Genomic DNA, 16,741 nt, shown 5'->3' on the forward strand with positions numbered 1-16,741 from the left:
GATGGATAAAAGGACAAATAGGTGGGTTGATACATGCAGATAGGCTAGCAAATGGTTGGGTGGATGGGGTGAACATACAAATGCATGAGTAGATTTGTGGGTAGATTAATAAAGAGTGATGGGTATATGGATTGGTGGATAGAAGGATGGAAGAATGGACAAATGAAGTGTGTGATAAAATAGAGGCTTTTATGGGCAGGTATATGGATTGAAAGACTAGGCTTAGCCTTGCCCTACTATACCCCCTCTCAGCTGGGCATAGTGGTACACACCGGTAACCCCAGCACCACAAAGCTGAGGCCAACCAAGCTACCCTGTCTCAGAAAAAATAAATAAAACATCCTGCCAGGCCCAGTGCCATATCACATCACTTCAGTGCAAGCTTCCGATGACACTTAAGTTGGTATAACTCCATCTAACAACTGAGGAAACAATGCAAGTCACTTGCCCAAGGACGCAGCAAGTCAGTGGCATAGTTGGGGTTTGTACCCTCCTATGCCTGCCAGAGGCACTCCATACTAAGTACTCCTCTCACCACCCAGGCACAGAGCCCTCTCTAGAAAAAGTATTATTTGAGGCCACTGGATCTGGACAGATAAGGAAGCCCTGCCTTGGCAAAGGGTCTGCCAGGCTGAGGGTAGAACCTGGGTTGTCCCTATCTGCACTCCCATTACTCCTTTCCACACCCGAGAATAGGATGGAAGATGGGTATTACAGTTCCAACACTGGAAGAAGTCTTGTTTAGAGCTGGCACTTTGACCCATGTCCTCCAAGGGGTCCCTTTAGAGACCTGGCTATCTAGAGAAACACCTCCTCTAATACCACCCCACTCCAGCTTCTGCCCTTTCACAGCCTGGGGGGCGGGGATGGGACACTGCGCTGCATCATTCTCCGTGGCACTCCCGCTCTGGGGCCATTAACGGATGCCTCCCCATCGATCCGATCTGCTAAGTGCTGCTGATTCAGGCGGGTGGGGGTGGGGGTGCCCCTGGGGGTAGAGCTGGTAAGAGCTGGGCAGGAAGAGGGGGGGAGTCCAGGAAGGAGGTGGGGGGGACTGGCAACACTCGCTGCCACCCCCATTTTCCAGATGACGCGACTGAGGCCCAACCAGCTTTGTAGGAGGCGGAGTCTCCCCAGGGTCCCTCTCTGGCTATCCTAGGGGAGGGGGCTCGGGGAGCCAGGAGGCCCCTCCCTGCCTCTCACTCCATCTCCCGGCAAGCTCGGAGGGGCGGGGAGAGAGAGCCGGAGCAGGAAGACAACTCAAGCAGCTCTGCAGAGGGGGCCTGGAGCTCCGGTGTTTGGTACCCCCAGCCCCATCGCTGCAGCAACAGCAGGGACACAGGTGAGGACCGCCCTATGGGGAGGGGGAAGGGACTACCAGCAGTGCTCTCCTTGCCCTTCCCTAGTCCAGCCCCCACCTCCTAGCCCATCCTGGGATATCCTCAAGGGATCCCCACTGGACCTTGTCCTTCCAGGGACCCAGCCCCTTTCTCCTGCCGGTGCCGCCTTCCCTCCTAGGCCTGGCTGTGGCTGCTGTCTTCTGTTCCTGCAGCCGCTATTGCTGCCTAGTACATCACCAGCCCCTCGGGTGTGGTTTCCCCAGACCTGCCCCCAACTGTGGTACCCAGCCCTCTCCCGGCCTCCTCTACCCCAGCCTCCTGCCAAATCCAGCAGCCCCCTCCCTGGAGACACGCCCAATTCCCTTTCAACATCCCACCCCCTCTCCAGCACATCTTGAGGTGGAGGGGAGGGAACCCCTGCCTCTTAAGTGTTTTGCAATTCCCCTGGATGCTCAGGGTCTGTGCCCAACTTTGCTGCAGTTTGAATCCCAGCTCCTTGGGATTCCCTGGATCCCTTTTTTTCCCCCCTAAAAACTCTTTGGAGTGTGGACGTGGGGCTTCCTGAGCCCCTCTAGATATACTGCCCCCTACACCTACCAGTCTCTTAAAAACCCAGCTCCAGGTCCACCCCTTTAGCTAACCCATTCTTCTCCATAGCCCTACCAGTGGGCCCTGGCTTCTGCCTTCCCCCAGAACTCCTGTAGAATGTAGCCAACACCCCCAGGCTATTCTTGGCTGCTCCAAGCACTCCCAAGACACTTTTTAGCCTCTTTACAACCTCCTGGCTCTGTAGCCACCCTTGAGATGCTCCAACCCCCATGGGATTTCTAATCCGTTTATCTTTCCCCCAGAGGTCTTGAAAGTTTGGACAATCCTCCCTCTAGACCCCTGCTCCAGACACTCAACCTCTTTCAAGCCCCTCTGGGTCCACCTCTGGATGCCCCTATCCTCTCCCAATGTGGTCAAAGTATTCCAAGCCCTTTTTCCTTCCCTGAGAACTCAAGTGTGGACAGTTCCCCATCTGTTTCTTGGTCCCTCTAGATACCTCCCACATTTGTTAGGAGCATGCTAACCATTCTAGAGTCATCTCCATCTCTCTAAACCTGACGGTCCTTCTTGGATACTCTGTCTACCGTGGTACCCTTCTTTACCACTCAGGACACCACTCAGACCCTTCATAGTCCCTCTAAATGTCCCCCAAGCTCCTCTCTCTCTCTCTCTCTCTCGTAGTTCCTCCTCCTGGTTCATCTTGGCTTTGCTAGACACCTGTAGTTTCTTGTCCAAGTAGCCCAGGGCCTCTTCCAGCCTCCATCATCCTGGAGACAGCTACATTCTAAACAGCCACCCCACCCCCAAGTCTCTAGGAGCCTGGGGAGCCCCTCAGGATGGCAGCAGGAGTAGCCACGTGGTTGCCCTTTGCACGGGCTGCAGCTGTGGGCTGGCTGCCCCTGGCCCAGCAACCCCTGCCTCCCGCACCCGGGGTGAAGGCATCGCGAGGAGATGAGGTTCTGGTGGTGAATGTAAGTGGACGACGCTTCGAGACCTGGAAAAACACACTGGATCGCTACCCAGACACCCTACTGGGCAGCTCAGAGAAAGAGTTCTTCTATGATGCTGATTCAGGCGAGTACTTCTTCGATCGTGACCCGGACATGTTCCGGCACGTGCTGAACTTCTACAGAACAGGCAGGCTTCATTGTCCCAGGCAGGAGTGCATCCAGGCCTTCGATGAGGAGTTGGCTTTCTATGGCCTGGTCCCGGAGCTTGTGGGTGACTGTTGCCTTGAAGAGTACCGGGATCGCAAGAAGGAAAACGCTGAGCGCCTGGCAGAGGATGAGGAGGCTGAACAGGCTGGGGAGGGTCCAGCCCTGCCTGCGGGCAGCTCCCTACGACAGCGGCTCTGGCGGGCCTTTGAGAACCCACACACAAGCACCGCGGCCCTCGTTTTCTACTACGTAACTGGATTTTTCATCGCTGTGTCGGTCATCGCCAATGTGGTGGAGACCATCCCATGCCGTGGTCCTGCCCGGAGGCCCCCAAGGGAGCAGCCCTGTGGTGACCGTTTCCCGATGGCTTTTTTCTGTATGGACACTGCCTGTGTGCTCATCTTCACCGGGGAATACCTCCTGCGGCTTTTTGCCGCCCCCAGCCGTTGCCGCTTTCTGCGAAGTGTCATGAGCCTCATCGACGTGGTGGCCATCCTGCCCTACTATATAGGGCTTTTTGTGCCCAAGAACGATGACGTCTCGGGTGCCTTTGTCACTCTGCGTGTGTTTCGGGTCTTCCGCATCTTCAAGTTCTCCAGGCACTCACAGGGCTTGCGGATTCTGGGCTACACACTCAAGAGCTGTGCCTCTGAGCTGGGCTTTCTCCTCTTTTCCCTCACCATGGCCATCATCATCTTCGCCACTGTCATGTTCTATGCTGAGAAGGGCACCAGTAAGACCAACTTTACAAGCATCCCTGCAGCCTTTTGGTATACTATTGTCACCATGACCACACTTGGGTAAGTGCTGGCCCTGTGTTTGGAGGTGCTCCATTGCTCTATTATACTCACCCTTTCTGCATAATTGCAAGGTTAGATAAATGACCTCTGTGTCTCTCTGTGGTCTTACACATGCTAAGCTAGCACCTCTCTCTGTCTGTCTCTTTCTTTCTCTGTGTCTCTGTCCATCTGTCTGTCTGTCTGTCTGTCTGTCTCTCTCTCTCTCTCTCTCTCTCTCTCTCTGTCTCTCTGTCTCTCTCTCTCTCTCTTATATCTTGCTATGTGGCCCAGGCTGGCCCTTGAACTCTTGATCCTCCTGTCTCAGTCTCCCTAGTGCTGGAATTAGAAATTACAAACATATACCACCATACCCAGTTTCTCCTCCTCCTCCTCCTCCTTTTCCTCCTCTTCCTCTTCCTTCTCTTCCTCCTCCTTCTTTCTTCCTCTCCCCCTCTCTCTTAGTGCCTATGTGCATGTTCCAGTACTAGTGCTTGAACTCAGGGCCTGGGTGCTTAGCTTTTTCATTTAAAATTGGTACTCTAGCAGGACAACACTGGTGGCTCACTGGTATAATCCTAGCTCCTCTGGAGGCTAAGCTCTGAGGACCAAGGTTCAAAGCCAGTCCAGGCAGGAAAGTCCCCATGAGAGACTTATCTCCAATTAGCCATTAGAAAACTGGAAGTGGCACTGTGGTTCAAAGTGGTAGAGTGCTAGCCTTGTGTGAAAAAGAAAAAGCTCAAGGACAGCACTCAGGCCCTGAGTTCAAGCCTAATGATTGACAAAAATAAAAAAATAAAATAAAAGATTGATACTCTACTACTTCATCCACATCTCCACTTCTGGCATTTTGGTGGTTAACTGGAGACAATCTTATGGACTTTCCTGCCCAGGCTGGCTTGGAATGGCTATGCTCAAATCATAGCCTCCTGAGTTGTTAAGATTACAGGTGTAAGCAACCAGTGCCTGGCTGCTCCTTTTACTTTGTTCTCTTAAGTTTGTTCATCTGTAAAGACTTATGGAGTTGTACTTAATCTTCTGGTCCTTCCCAGCTCTGATCATACCTTGATTTTCGAGGTCAGGAGAGCTGAGTTTAAGTTTGACTTAACTATTCTTTCTGTTGACATTTTCTCAGGGTCTCCGTTTTCCCCTCTGTAAAGTAGAAAATGAATCCTAAAGAGGATTCAGTTGTGAGTTCTCTGAATGTTTCTGGTGCAGTAAATATAGTTATTGGCTTCTTGGCACCCTTTTTCCCCTTCCTTTTTTCTCAGTTGTGGGGATTGAACTCAGGGCCTGGTCACTCTCCCTGAGCTCTTTGCTCAAGGCTAGCACACTAGCACTTTGAGCCACAGCTCCACTTCCAGTTTTCTTGTGGTTAACTGGAGGTAAGAACCTCACAGATCTCCTGCCTGGGCTGGCTTTGAACCACAATCCTCAAATCTCAGCCTTCTAAGTAGCTAGAAATACAGGTGTGAGCCACCAATGCTGAGCTCCCTTCCTTTTTGATCTGCATTTTCTAAACTTCCAGAGTTTTCTGCTGTGTGGGGCTACCTCTGGGGCTCTGTGATTCCTTAGCATTTCCCAAAAGGTATTTTCAGCATTTTTATTCTATTTTATTTTTACTGCCAATCCCTGCGAGAAATCAGAGTTGGGATACAAGTACCAAATGGAATCCTCAAAGTCATGAGGTTCTTTTTGGGGGAGGTAGGTGTGCTGGGGATGGGACATAGTGTCTCATATATCTAGTCACAGGCTCTATTACTGAACTACATCCCCAGCCTTCATGAATAGCGTTCTCTCTTTCTCTCATTCTTTCTTTTCTTTCTTTATCTCCCTTCTCTTTTCTTCCTTTTTCTTCCTTCCTTCCTTCTTTCCTTCCTTCCTATCTTTCTTCTTTCCTTCCTTTCTTCCTTCCAGTTAAACCCAGGGCTTCATTGCTAGGTAAGCACTCTACCACATGAGTCCCACTTCTTGCACCATGACTTTCTTTTGTTTGGTAGTTTTGTTTTGCTGTTGCTTCTTCTTCGAGACAGAGGGAGACAAGGTCTCACTATATAGAACAAACTGTCCTGGAAGTTGTAATTCTCCTGCCTCTGCCTCCCAAATCTGGGATTCTAGGCATATACTATCAGGCTTGGCTTCCTCCAGATGCTCTTAAAGATATTGTATAGGACAGATGCTGTAATCCTTCTGTAAATTTCCATTGCTAGGATTAAGTATACTGTTGGTGCTAAATATCTCTAGAATGAGTGACTGCTTGCTCAGAGCCTTAATAGAGGTATAGAAAGTTGGCTTATCTGGGCTCTGGTGATTTATTCCTCCAATTCTACTCAGGAGGCTGAGATCTGAGGAACATGGTTCAAGGCCAGCTCAGGCAGAAAAATCCATGAGACTCTTACCTCAAATTAATCAGAAAAAAAGGAGAACTCGGGAAGTAGAGGTGCTGCTCAAGTGGAAGAGTACCACCTTTGAACCTAAAAGAGCTCCCAGACCAGGTTCAAAGCCATAGTACCAGCAAAATAAAGGAGGCCAGGTGCTGGTGTCTCACACCTGTAATCCTAGTTATTCAGGAGGGTGAGATCTGAAGATTTCAGTTCAAAACCAGTCTAGGCTGGAAAGTCCGTGAGAATTTTTATCTCCAATTAACCACCAAAAAGCCAGAAGTGGGGCTGTGGTTCAAGTCGTACTCATCTTGAGGAAAAAGGAAAAGCTAAGAGCAGCACCCAGGTCCTAAGATCAAGCTCTAGTACCAGCACAAAAAAAGGCGGGAGGGGGGGAAGGGGAAGGGGAGGGAAAGAAGAAATGTTGATTTGTGGTTTGTAAGGAGTAGAAATTAATTCTAGGTGGAGGTTCAGGATTAGTTCATCAAACCAGTTTTAAGCCCTGACAGCAAGTTGGCACTGAGTTTTTTGTTTTTGTTTTTTTTGTTTTTTGTTTTTGGATCTAAGACTTGGATTTGAACTGGGTACCTGACACTTTTCGCTCATTGGCTAGCACTCTACCAACTGAGCCATACCTTCAACCCTGAGATACTGGGTATTTTTGGTGCTTTGTTTGTTTTTCAACTCTATTTTTTTCTTTTCATTTTTTTTGTACTGGGGATTGAACCCAGGACATTGTACTTGCTAGGTTATTGCTTTGCCACTGAGCTATATACCAGCCTGATACAGGGTATTTTTGATGCCTTTTGCCCTATTCAGTCCTCATAACAGCTCTGTGAGGGTAGGTGGATGACTTTCCCTGGTTCATAATTGAGAGACAATCTGAGGTGACACATTCTAGAGCCAGAAGTTGGGACACCTTGGGAACAGAGACTTGATGTGAATAAAGCAAGACACAGAAATAAGGAAGAGCCAGCCATTCTAGGGCAAAGAGGAAAGGCCTAAAAGCTGAAGATCACAGAGGTAGCATTTCTGTGCAGCTCCAATTGGTCTTGTGATTGGAATTCCAGTATGCTGTGTATTCCTGAGCTTTGTTAGTTCCTTGCTGTGAGAATGTAGAGAGATATGCAAACCTAATAGAACATTCTTTTCAGGTTGCAGAGCCCCTTGGCTGGTTTGTAGTGGTGGGACTCTCTTCCCAGGAGCCTATATTTACTTGCCTTTGGCTTCCTTATTCTCCTCTCTCCTTTGTTTCTTTTTAAATTTTTTCAGTTTTAATCAGAATCTTGTATTAATTTGGCATATAAGTTTTTAATAAGTTTTTTATTGTGAAAATACCATACATGGAAGTGGCGCTGTGGCTCAAGTGGTAGAGCATTAGCCTTGCGCTGAAGATCTGAGGGACAGTGCCCAGTCCCAGAGTTCAAGACCCACAACCGACAAAAATAAAAACAAAAAAAACAAAACAAACAAAATACCGTACAGAGGGGTTGCAATTACATGAGCAAGGTAATGAGTACATTTCTTATCAAGCATTGTTGCCTCCTCCTTTGTTTTTCCTCTCTCCTTTGTATTAATACATTTCTATCTGACTCAGATACCTAGCACATAGCTCAGATGAAGTCAGCAGGTGGGAGAGGCAAAGAGGCAGCCAAGAAACTGAGGCTCAGAGAGACTAAGGGTCTGGCCAGGGATGCAGAGTGAGTCAGGGCTGGATAGACTGCAATGGGGGGAGGTCTAAGAGGTGAGTGAGTACTTTTCCTGATCTTGACCTACCTCCTTCCTTTCCCAGCTATGGAGATATGGTGCCTAGTACCATTGCTGGCAAGATTTTTGGGTCTATTTGTTCACTCAGTGGCGTTTTGGTCATTGCCCTGCCTGTACCAGTCATTGTATCCAATTTTAGCCGCATCTACCACCAGAACCAGCGTGCTGATAAGCGCCGAGCACAGCAGGTAACCCTATCTTTCTTCTGAGTACCCCTAATTCCCCACACCTTGAGCCTATCTATTTTTGGGCTCATCCACTTTGTCTCCAACTCTATAGAAGGTACGCCTGGCAAGGATCCGGTTGGCAAAGAGTGGGACCACCAATGCCTTCCTGCAGTACAAGCAAAATGGAGGACTTGAGGTAGGGAGGGACCCAGATTGGGAGGTGGGGTAAGCAGGGATGAGGGGAGGAAAGTGCTCACCTCTTTCTGTTCTTTGCATTACCAGGACAGTGGCAGCGGGGAGGGACAGGCTCTGTGTGTCAGGAACCGGTCTGCTTTTGAACAACAGCATCACCATTTGCTGCACTGTCTAGAGAAGACAACGGTGAGACTGAGGGAGAGGTGGCATGGCAGTAGGGAGGCTTGCTACTAACAGAGGAGATCACACCAGCCTCTTTAGTAGATAGGATGGCAGGTATGAGCCATCAGTGCCAGGCGGACATGAGGCTTCTTGAAAGAGATTGAAGAATGAGCAAAGTATGGGAAAAAAGGGTGACTTCCAGGAAGAAAGAAAGGAACAACTTAATCAAAGGCAGAGGGGATGAGACTAGCTCCCATGATGTACCCAATAACCCTGCCTCCCTTCTTCCTACAGTGCCATGAGTTCACAGATGAGTTAACCTTCAGTGAGGCCCTGGGAGCTGTCTCTTTGGGTGGCCGCACTAGCCGTAGCACCTCTGTATCCTCCCAGCCAATGGGGCCTGGCAACCTGTTATCATCTTGCTGCCCCCGCAGAGCCAAGCGCCGTGCCATCCGCCTTGCCAATTCCACTGCTTCAGTCAGCCCTGGTAGCATGCAGGAACTGGACACACTGGCAGGACTGCGAAGGAGTCCTGCCCCTCAAAGGTAAGTACCTGTCCTACTTGCTGGCCACAGGTGGCAATGGGGGTGGTGAAAGGACATAGCACTTGGACAAGTGGGTATGAGATGTCATGACTTTAAGCCTAGCAACTCAAGTTCAAACTCAAATTTCATACATAGATCTTGAATTTATCTTATGTGAAATTCCTCTTTCAATTTGGACATTAATGGTGACACATGATTATAGTTCCAGCTCCTTAGGAGGCTGGCTGAATCAGAAGGAACATTTGAGCTCAGAACTTTAAGTTCAGACTGGGAAACATAGTGAAACCCTATCTCAAAAAATAATTTTGTTGAACCTGGTACTGGTGGCTCACACCTGTAATCTTAGATACTTAGGAGGCTGAGATCAGAGGATCCTGGTTTGAGGCCAGCCTGGCAGACAAGTCCATGAGACCCTTATCTCTAATCAATCAATAAAAATCTGGAAGTGTAGCTATGACTCAAGCACTAACTTTGAGCAAAAGAGCTAGCACCCAGGCCCTTAGTTCAAGTCCCAGGACTGGCACACACACAATAAAATATTTTTAACTGGGAGAGAGTGAGGAAAGGGGTGTCCAGAAAGAAATATACTCTTTACCTGAAGTATGTAACTGTAACCCCTGCATATATCACTTTTGTGTGTGTGTGTCGGTTGTGGGGCTTGAACTCTGGGCTTAGGCACTGTCTCTGTGCTCTTCAGCTCAGGGCTAACACTCTACCACTTGAGCCACTGTGCCACTTCCAGTTTTCTTGTTTTTGTTTTTGTTTTTGGTCCGGTCGTGGGGCCTGAAATCTGGGTCTGGGCGCTGTCCCTCAGCTCTTCAGCTCAAGGCTAGCGCTTCACCACTTGAGCCACAACACCACTTCCGGCTTTTTTCTTTTTGCTTATGTGGTGCTGAGGAATCGAACCCAGGGCCTCAGGCATGCAAGGCAAGCGCTCTACCACTGAGCCAACTTCCCAGCCCCCCACTTCCAGTTTTCTGAGTGGTTTATTGGAGATAAGAGTCTCATGGAGTTTCCTGCCCCAGCTGGCAGCTGAGATCCTCAGATCTCAGCCTCCTGAGTAGATAGGATTATAGGCATGAGTCACCAGTGCCCAGCTACATCACCTGTATAGTAACAATTAAAATTTTTTTGTCCAGTCCTGAGGCTTGACCTCAGGGCCTGGGCACTGTCCTTAAGCTTCTTTACCCAGGGCTAGCACTCTACCACTTGAGCCACAGCTCCACTTCTACCTTTTTCTGTTTATGTGGTACTGAGGAATTGAAACCAGGGCTTCATGAATGCTAGGCAACACTCTACCAGTAAGCCACTTTCCAAGCGTCATAATAAATTTTTTTAACTAAAAAAATAACATTTTGAGCCAGGCACTGGTGGCTCATGCCTTAATCCTAGCTACTCAGGAAGCTGAGATCTGATGATTATGGTTGAAGCCAGCCTGGTAGGAAAGTCCATGAAACTCCTATCTCCAATAAACCACCCAAAAAACCAGAAGTGGAGCTGTGCCTCAAGTGGTAGAGATCTAGCCTTGAGCCCAAAAAATAAAGAACAGCCAGACACAAGTGGCTCACGCCTGTAATCCTAGCAACTCAGGAGGCTGAGATCTGAGGATCACAGTTCAAAGCCAGCACGGGAAGGAAAGTAGGTGAGACTCTTATCTCCAATTAGCCAGCCACCAGTAAAACAAGAAGTGGGAAGTGGCGCTGTGGCTCAAGTGGTAGAGTTCTTGCCTTGAGCTGAAGAGCATAGGGACAGCACCCAGGCCCAGAGTTCAAGCCCCACGAATGACAAGAAAAAAAAAAGATGGAAATTAAAATTTAGCCCAGTGTCGTGGCTCATGCCTGTAATCCTAGCTACTCAGGAGGCTGAGATCTGAGGATCTTGGTTCAAAGCCAGCTGGGGTAGGAATCTCCATGAGACTCTTTTTTTTTTTTTTTTTGTCAGTCGTGGGGCTTGAACTCTAGGCTTGGGTGCTATCCCTCAGCTCTTCAGCTCAAGGCAAGAACTCTACCACTTGAGCCACAGCGCCACTTCCAGTTTTCTAGTGGTTTATTGGAGATAAGAGTCTCAGGGACTCTCCTGCCCGTGATCCTCATATCTCAGCCTCTTGAGTAGCTAGGATTACAGGAGTGAGCCACTGGTACATCTCAGCCTCTTGAGTAGCTAGGATTACAGGCTTGAGCCACTGGTGCCTGGCTCCATAAGACTCTTATCTCCATTAAACCACTCAGAAAACTGGAAGTGGCACAGTGGCTCAAGTGGTAGAGTGCTGAAGAGCTGAGGGACAGAGCCCAGACCCAGAGTTCAAGCCCTGTGACCAACCAAAAAAAAAAAAAAAAAGCAAAAAAGAAAACTAGAAGTAGTACTGTGGCTCAAGTGGTAGAGTGCTTGCCTTGAGCTGAAGAGCTCAGGGACAGCACCCAGGACCAGAGTTCAAGCCCCACAACTGACAAAGAAAAGTAAAGAACAGCATCTAGGCCTTGATTTTAAGCCCCAGTACTGGCACAAAAAAGAATAATTTATTGAAACCAGGTGTAGAGAGACTCTCTTAGTTTATCAGCAAAAATCCAGACGTGCCCAAGTGGTAGAGTGCCAGCTTCAAGTAAACAAGCAATATGAGAGTATGAGACAATTAATTCAAGCCTCAGTACTGGCATACACAAAAATATTGAGCACCTACTGTATGCCACGGAATTTTAGGCACTTGGGACATAGAAGGGAACAGAACAGACAAAAATTTTTGTCCTTGGGGCTGGGAAGGTGACTCAGTGGTAGAGTGCTTGCCTTGCATGCATAGGCCCTGGGTTCGATTCTTCAGCACCACATAAGCAGAAAAATCCGGAAGTGGTGCTGTGGCTCAAGTGGTAGAGTGCTCGCCTTGAGCTGAAGAGCTGAGGGAAAGTGCCCAGGCCCAGAGTTCAGGCCCCATGACTGACAAAAAGAAAAATTCTCTCCTGAAGGCAAGTGCTTATGACTCACGCCTATAGTCCAAGCTACTTAGCATGCTGAGATATGAGGATCAATGTTTGAAGCCAGCCTGGGCAAGAAAGTCCATGAAACTCTGTATTTCCAATTAACCACTAGAAAACCAGAAGTGGTGCTGTGGCTCATAGTGGTAGAGAACTAGACTTGAGCAAAAGATTTCAGGGAAGCCAAGCGCTGGTGACTCATGGTTCAAAGCTAGCCCGAGCAGGAAAATCTGTGAGACTCTTATCTCCAATAAACCACTAGAAAACCAGAAGTGGTGCTGTGGCTCAAGCAGTAGAGCACTCGCCTTGAGCTGAAGAGATAAGGGACAGTGCCCAGGTACAGAGTTCAAGCCCCACGACTGACAAAAAAAAAAGGGCTGGGAAGGTGGCTCAGTGGTAGAGCGCATGCCTTGCATGCATGAAGCCCTGGGTTCGATTCCTCAGCACCACATAAGCAAAAAGAAAAAAGCCGGAAGTGGCACTGTGGTTCAAATGGTAGAGTGCTAACCTTGAGCTGAAGAGCTGAGGGACAGCGCCCAGACCCAGAGTTCAGGCCCACGACTGGACCCAAAAAAAAAAAAAAAAAAAAGAGTTCAGGGATAGGGGCTGAAAATGTGGCTTAGTAGTAGAGTACTTGCCTAGCATGCATGAAGCCCTAGGTTCAATTCCTCAGTACTACATAAATAGAAAAAGCTGGAAGTGGCGCTGTGGTTTAAGTAGTAGAGTGCTAGCCTTGAGCACAGAGAGACTCGGGAATAGTGCCCAGGCCACAAGTTTAAGCCCCAGGAACAGCAAAAAAAAAAAAAAAATTAAAAAGAGAGAGAGAAGAGAGAGAGAGAGTTCAGGGATAGTGTCCAGACCCCAAGTTCAAGCCCACAGCCAACAAAAAAGAAAAAAGCAAAAAAACAAAACACAAAACCTGTCCCTGGCTGGGATTATAGCTCAGTGGTAGAATACTTGCCTTTTGTTCCACCCCCAGCACTGAGAGAGGGAGGGGGAGGGAGAGAAGGAAGGAAGGAAGGAAGGAAGGAAGGAAGGAAGGAAGGAAGGAAGGAAGGAAGGAAGGAAAGAAAGAAAGAAAAAAAGAAAAAAGAAAGAAAAGGAAAGGAAAGAAAAAAGGAAACTATCCTATATTTTCAAGATAATTAAGTGGCGCTGTGGCTCAAGTGGTAGAGTGCTCTCACCTTGAGCTGAAGAGCTCAGGGACAGCACCCAGGCCCAGAGTTCAGGCCCCACGACCGACCAAAAAAAAAAATCAAGATAATTAAAGAAAATCACAGAGTAGGGGCTGGGAAGGAGGCTCAGTGGTAGAGCGCTTGCCTTGCATGCCTGAGGCCCTGGGTTCGATTCCTCAGTACCACATAAGCAAAAAGAAAAAAGCCGGAAGTGGTGCTGTGGCTCAAGTGATAGAGCGCTAGCCTTGAGCTGAAGAGCTGAGGGACAGTGCCCAGGCCCAGAGTTCAGGCCCCACGAACGGACCCAAAAAAGAGAAAAGAAAAGAAAAGAAAAAGAAAATCACAGAGTATATAGTAGGTAAGCACCAAGTAGAAAAAGAAACCAGCAATCATGGCTAGAGAGTACAAAGAAAAGGGTGATATGGTGCTTTTTCTTTACTTTTTAATTAATTGATGATTTTTTCCAGTCATGGGGATGGAACTCAGGGCCTTACACATAGGAGGCAAGTTCTTTATCAGTGATCCACACCTAAGCATGATACAGTTTTAGAGTGTGGTCAGGGAAAGTGTTTGTTAAGATTTTGTCAGAGTCCTGGCCTGAAGGAGGGACACTAGGCTGGCATCTCTGATAGAAATGAGGATAGAGTCTAGTGCAGATTCTGTGTGTGTGTGTGTGTGTGTGTGTGTGTGTGTGTGTGTGTGTGTGTGTGTGTGTGTGTGTGTGTGTGTGTGTGTCTGTGTGTCTGTGTGTGTGTGCGCGCACACAAGCACACTGGTCCTGGGGCTTGAACTCAGGGCCTGAACACTGACCTTGACCTTTTCTGCTCAAGGCTTATGCTCTTCTACTTGAGCTATAGCTCCACTTCTGGCTTTTTGGCTTGGTTAATTGGACATGAGAATCTCACAAACTTTGCTGCATGAGCTGACTTCAAACCAAGATCCTCAGATCTCAGTCTCCTAAGTAGCTAGGATTACAGGCATGAGCCACAGGCATGCCCAGCTTGTTTTTGTTTTTGAAACAGAGGGTTTTTTTTGACAGTTGTGGGGCTTGAACTCAGGGCCTGGGTGCTGTCCTGAGTTTTTCTGCTCAAGGCTAGTATGCTATCACTTTGAGCCACAGGTCCGTTTCCAGTTTTCTAGTGGTTAATTGGAGATGAGACTCTGGACGTGGCTGGGTGCCAGTGGCTCACGCCTGTAATCCTAGCTACTCAGGAGGCTGAGATCTGAGGATTGGGGTTCAAAGTCAGCCCAGGCAGGAAAGTCCATGAGACTCTTATCTCTAATAAACCACTAGAAAACTGGAAGTGGTGCTGTGGCTCAAGCCGTAGAGCACTCACCATGAGCTGAAGAGCGCAAGGACAGCGCCCAAGCCCCACAACCGACCAAAAAAAAAAAGTCTCTGGACTTTCCTGCCTAGGCTGGCTTCAAACTGCTATCCTCAGATCTCAGCCTTCTGGTAGCTAGGATTACAGGTATGTCACTAGTGTTCAGCCAAGACAGAGTTTTATCATATAGTCCATGGTAACCTGGAACTCACCACCTTTCTGCTTCAGCCTTCAAATGCTGGAATTACATGCACGCACCACCATATCCCTCTCCCAGAACTTCACAAGGATTTTGGCATTGTTAGGAGAAACAATAGGTAGTAATACTTATGTAGGCTTGAGGTATATGTAGCTCACATACAAGGCCCTGGATTTAACCTTCAATACCAAACAAAAAGTGTGTACATGTATACTTACATGTAAGTGCACATATATGTACATCTGTTAGGTTTCCAGCATTGCTCTGAGCAATTTATATCATGTAAGTATCTCATTAGCATTCTACCACAATCCCATGAGGTATATTATTATTCACATGCTAAGACAGGTTTAGTGTGGTAAAAAGTGTATTCAGGATTTGAGCCCCGGACTAGCTAACTCCAGAGCCCTTACTCTCTTACAACCATCACTAAGGATGAAAGGGGAACATTTAATGTAGTTTCTGGGGATCAGTAGGTGCTCAATAAATTCCAAAATGGCTGTGGCAAGTATTAAGATAACTTTTGAAGAGCCTTCAACCTTTCCTACCCCTGTCCACAGCCGCTCAAGCCTGAATGCCAAGCCCCATGACAGTCTTGACCTGAACTGCGACAGCCGGGACTTCGTGGCCGCCATCATCAGTATCCCCACCCCTCCTGCCAACACACCAGATGAGAGCCAACCTTCCTCCCCTGGTGGCAGTGGTAACAGAGCCAGCAGCACCCTCAGGAACTCCAGCCTGGGTACCCCTTGCCTTCTCCCTGAGACTGTCAAGATCTCTTCTCTGTGAGGGGTGGGCCTGTCCATTCAGAGGGCTCTCTTCATACCTGGGGACTCCTTTCCAAAGCCATATTTTGGGGAGGCAGACAGGGGAAGGTCTGGGGATCCCTTCTGCTCCCTGCCAAGAACTATGCAATGGAGTTTCATGGAATAGGCCACTGGGTGGGGAAAGAGCTGGGAATGGGCAAATTCCTCCACCCCCATTTTCCAGGTGGGAGCCGAAGCACTAGACTTCCACAGGGCCTTGGTCTTCTTGGCCCCTAACACAGTAGGACTGGCCCCTTTCTCCCAGCTGGCCTCTTGCATGCAACTCCCATCTGGCCTTCAGACAGATGTCAGAGTTCTGGCCTGGCAAGGAGAGTTTAGAGAAGGGAACCTGATCTAACCTCTAGGAGAGATTCTCACCCTCCATCAGGCCCAGCAGTTCCCAGATTCTGAAGCTTGGAATGCAACCATGGGCTTCAAGGGCTGTGTCCTCAGCATTGTCCTGCCACCTCCCCCCAGCCCCCCGCCCAGGCCTTAGCTGAGGGGCCAGGCTGCCTCTCCCAACATACAGATAGCACAAACATCATCACCGCCCTCTTCCCTGGCTGCTGGAAATGGGTCTCTGCTATCCTGTTCTCCCTCTGCTGGGCTTCCAGCAAATTCTAGCAATAGCAGCTGCTGCCTTGATAATATGCAAAGCCTCTGACCAGTTTGCTGCAGCATTTACATCTGCCCTGATCAGAGGGGCCACTTGTAACAACAACTCCCCCCTCCCCCTCCCCCCTCCTCCTCCTCCCCCCTCCCCCTCCCCCTCCCTTCTCTGGGTTGCTTCCTTCATGGTTGAGCTGGAGTCTGGACTGGCTGAGATAAGAGTCTGGCAGTCAGCAAGAACTGGGCTGTGTTTGGAGATCTTGTGACGATTCCATGTTCTTGGGCAGGACTCCAGAACTGTATAAGGGCTGAAGCTCTCCTAAACTCTGGTAGTTACAGGAGGAACTTCATCACCTCCCTCCCTACAGCTCTAGCTCCTTTCCACATATTCCTCCTCTTTGCCCTCTTGGGTCACCTTCTGGAACTTGGCTCTCAGGCTGAAATCTGGCATCATCTCAGGTTCCCTGTCCCCAGCACTGTCCCTATGGAGCTGGCAGCTGACAAAGATGTAGTTTCCATCAGTCAATAAAACCTGAGAGGAGAGATGAGGACTAAGCAATTTCTGAATCTGGGTATGGGGAGTTGGGTTGGATTAGGGGAATATATATATATGTGTATGTAT

General features: G+C 48.7%; 1 protein-coding gene across 1 annotated transcript; it reads left to right on the top strand.

Moving 5' to 3' along the window:
• The first annotated feature begins 1,280 nt into the window (after positions 1-1,280).
• Positions 1,281-16,632, top strand: Kcnd1 (potassium voltage-gated channel subfamily D member 1). The gene is made up of 7 exons (XM_070039176.1): positions 1,281-1,342; positions 2,571-3,846; positions 7,996-8,158; positions 8,250-8,333; positions 8,420-8,518; positions 8,789-9,039; positions 15,265-16,632. The coding sequence occupies exons 2-7, from the start codon at positions 2,726-2,728 to the stop codon at positions 15,491-15,493; spliced, it is 1,947 nt and encodes a 648-aa protein (XP_069895277.1). The 5' UTR covers positions 1,281-1,342; positions 2,571-2,725; the 3' UTR covers positions 15,494-16,632.
• Positions 16,633-16,741: the final 109 nt, after the last annotated feature.

The sequence above is a fragment of the Dipodomys merriami genome, unplaced genomic scaffold (genome assembly GCF_024711535.1).
Source record: "Dipodomys merriami isolate MVZ:Mamm:240054 unplaced genomic scaffold, mDipMer1.0.p SCAF_3, whole genome shotgun sequence".
Classification (NCBI taxonomy): domain Eukaryota; kingdom Metazoa; phylum Chordata; class Mammalia; order Rodentia; family Heteromyidae; genus Dipodomys; species Dipodomys merriami.

Coding starts and splice junctions, on each gene's coding strand:
- Kcnd1 (XM_070039176.1), top strand. CDS start 2,726: ATGGCAGCAGGAGTAGCCACGTGGTTGCCCTTTGCACGGGCTGCAGCT. Junction 3,847..7,995: donor GTCACCATGACCACACTTGG/GTAAGTGCTGGC, acceptor TTCCTTTCCCAG/CTATGGAGATATGGTGCCTA. Junction 8,334..8,419: donor AGCAAAATGGAGGACTTGAG/GTAGGGAGGGAC, acceptor TTGCATTACCAG/GACAGTGGCAGCGGGGAGGG.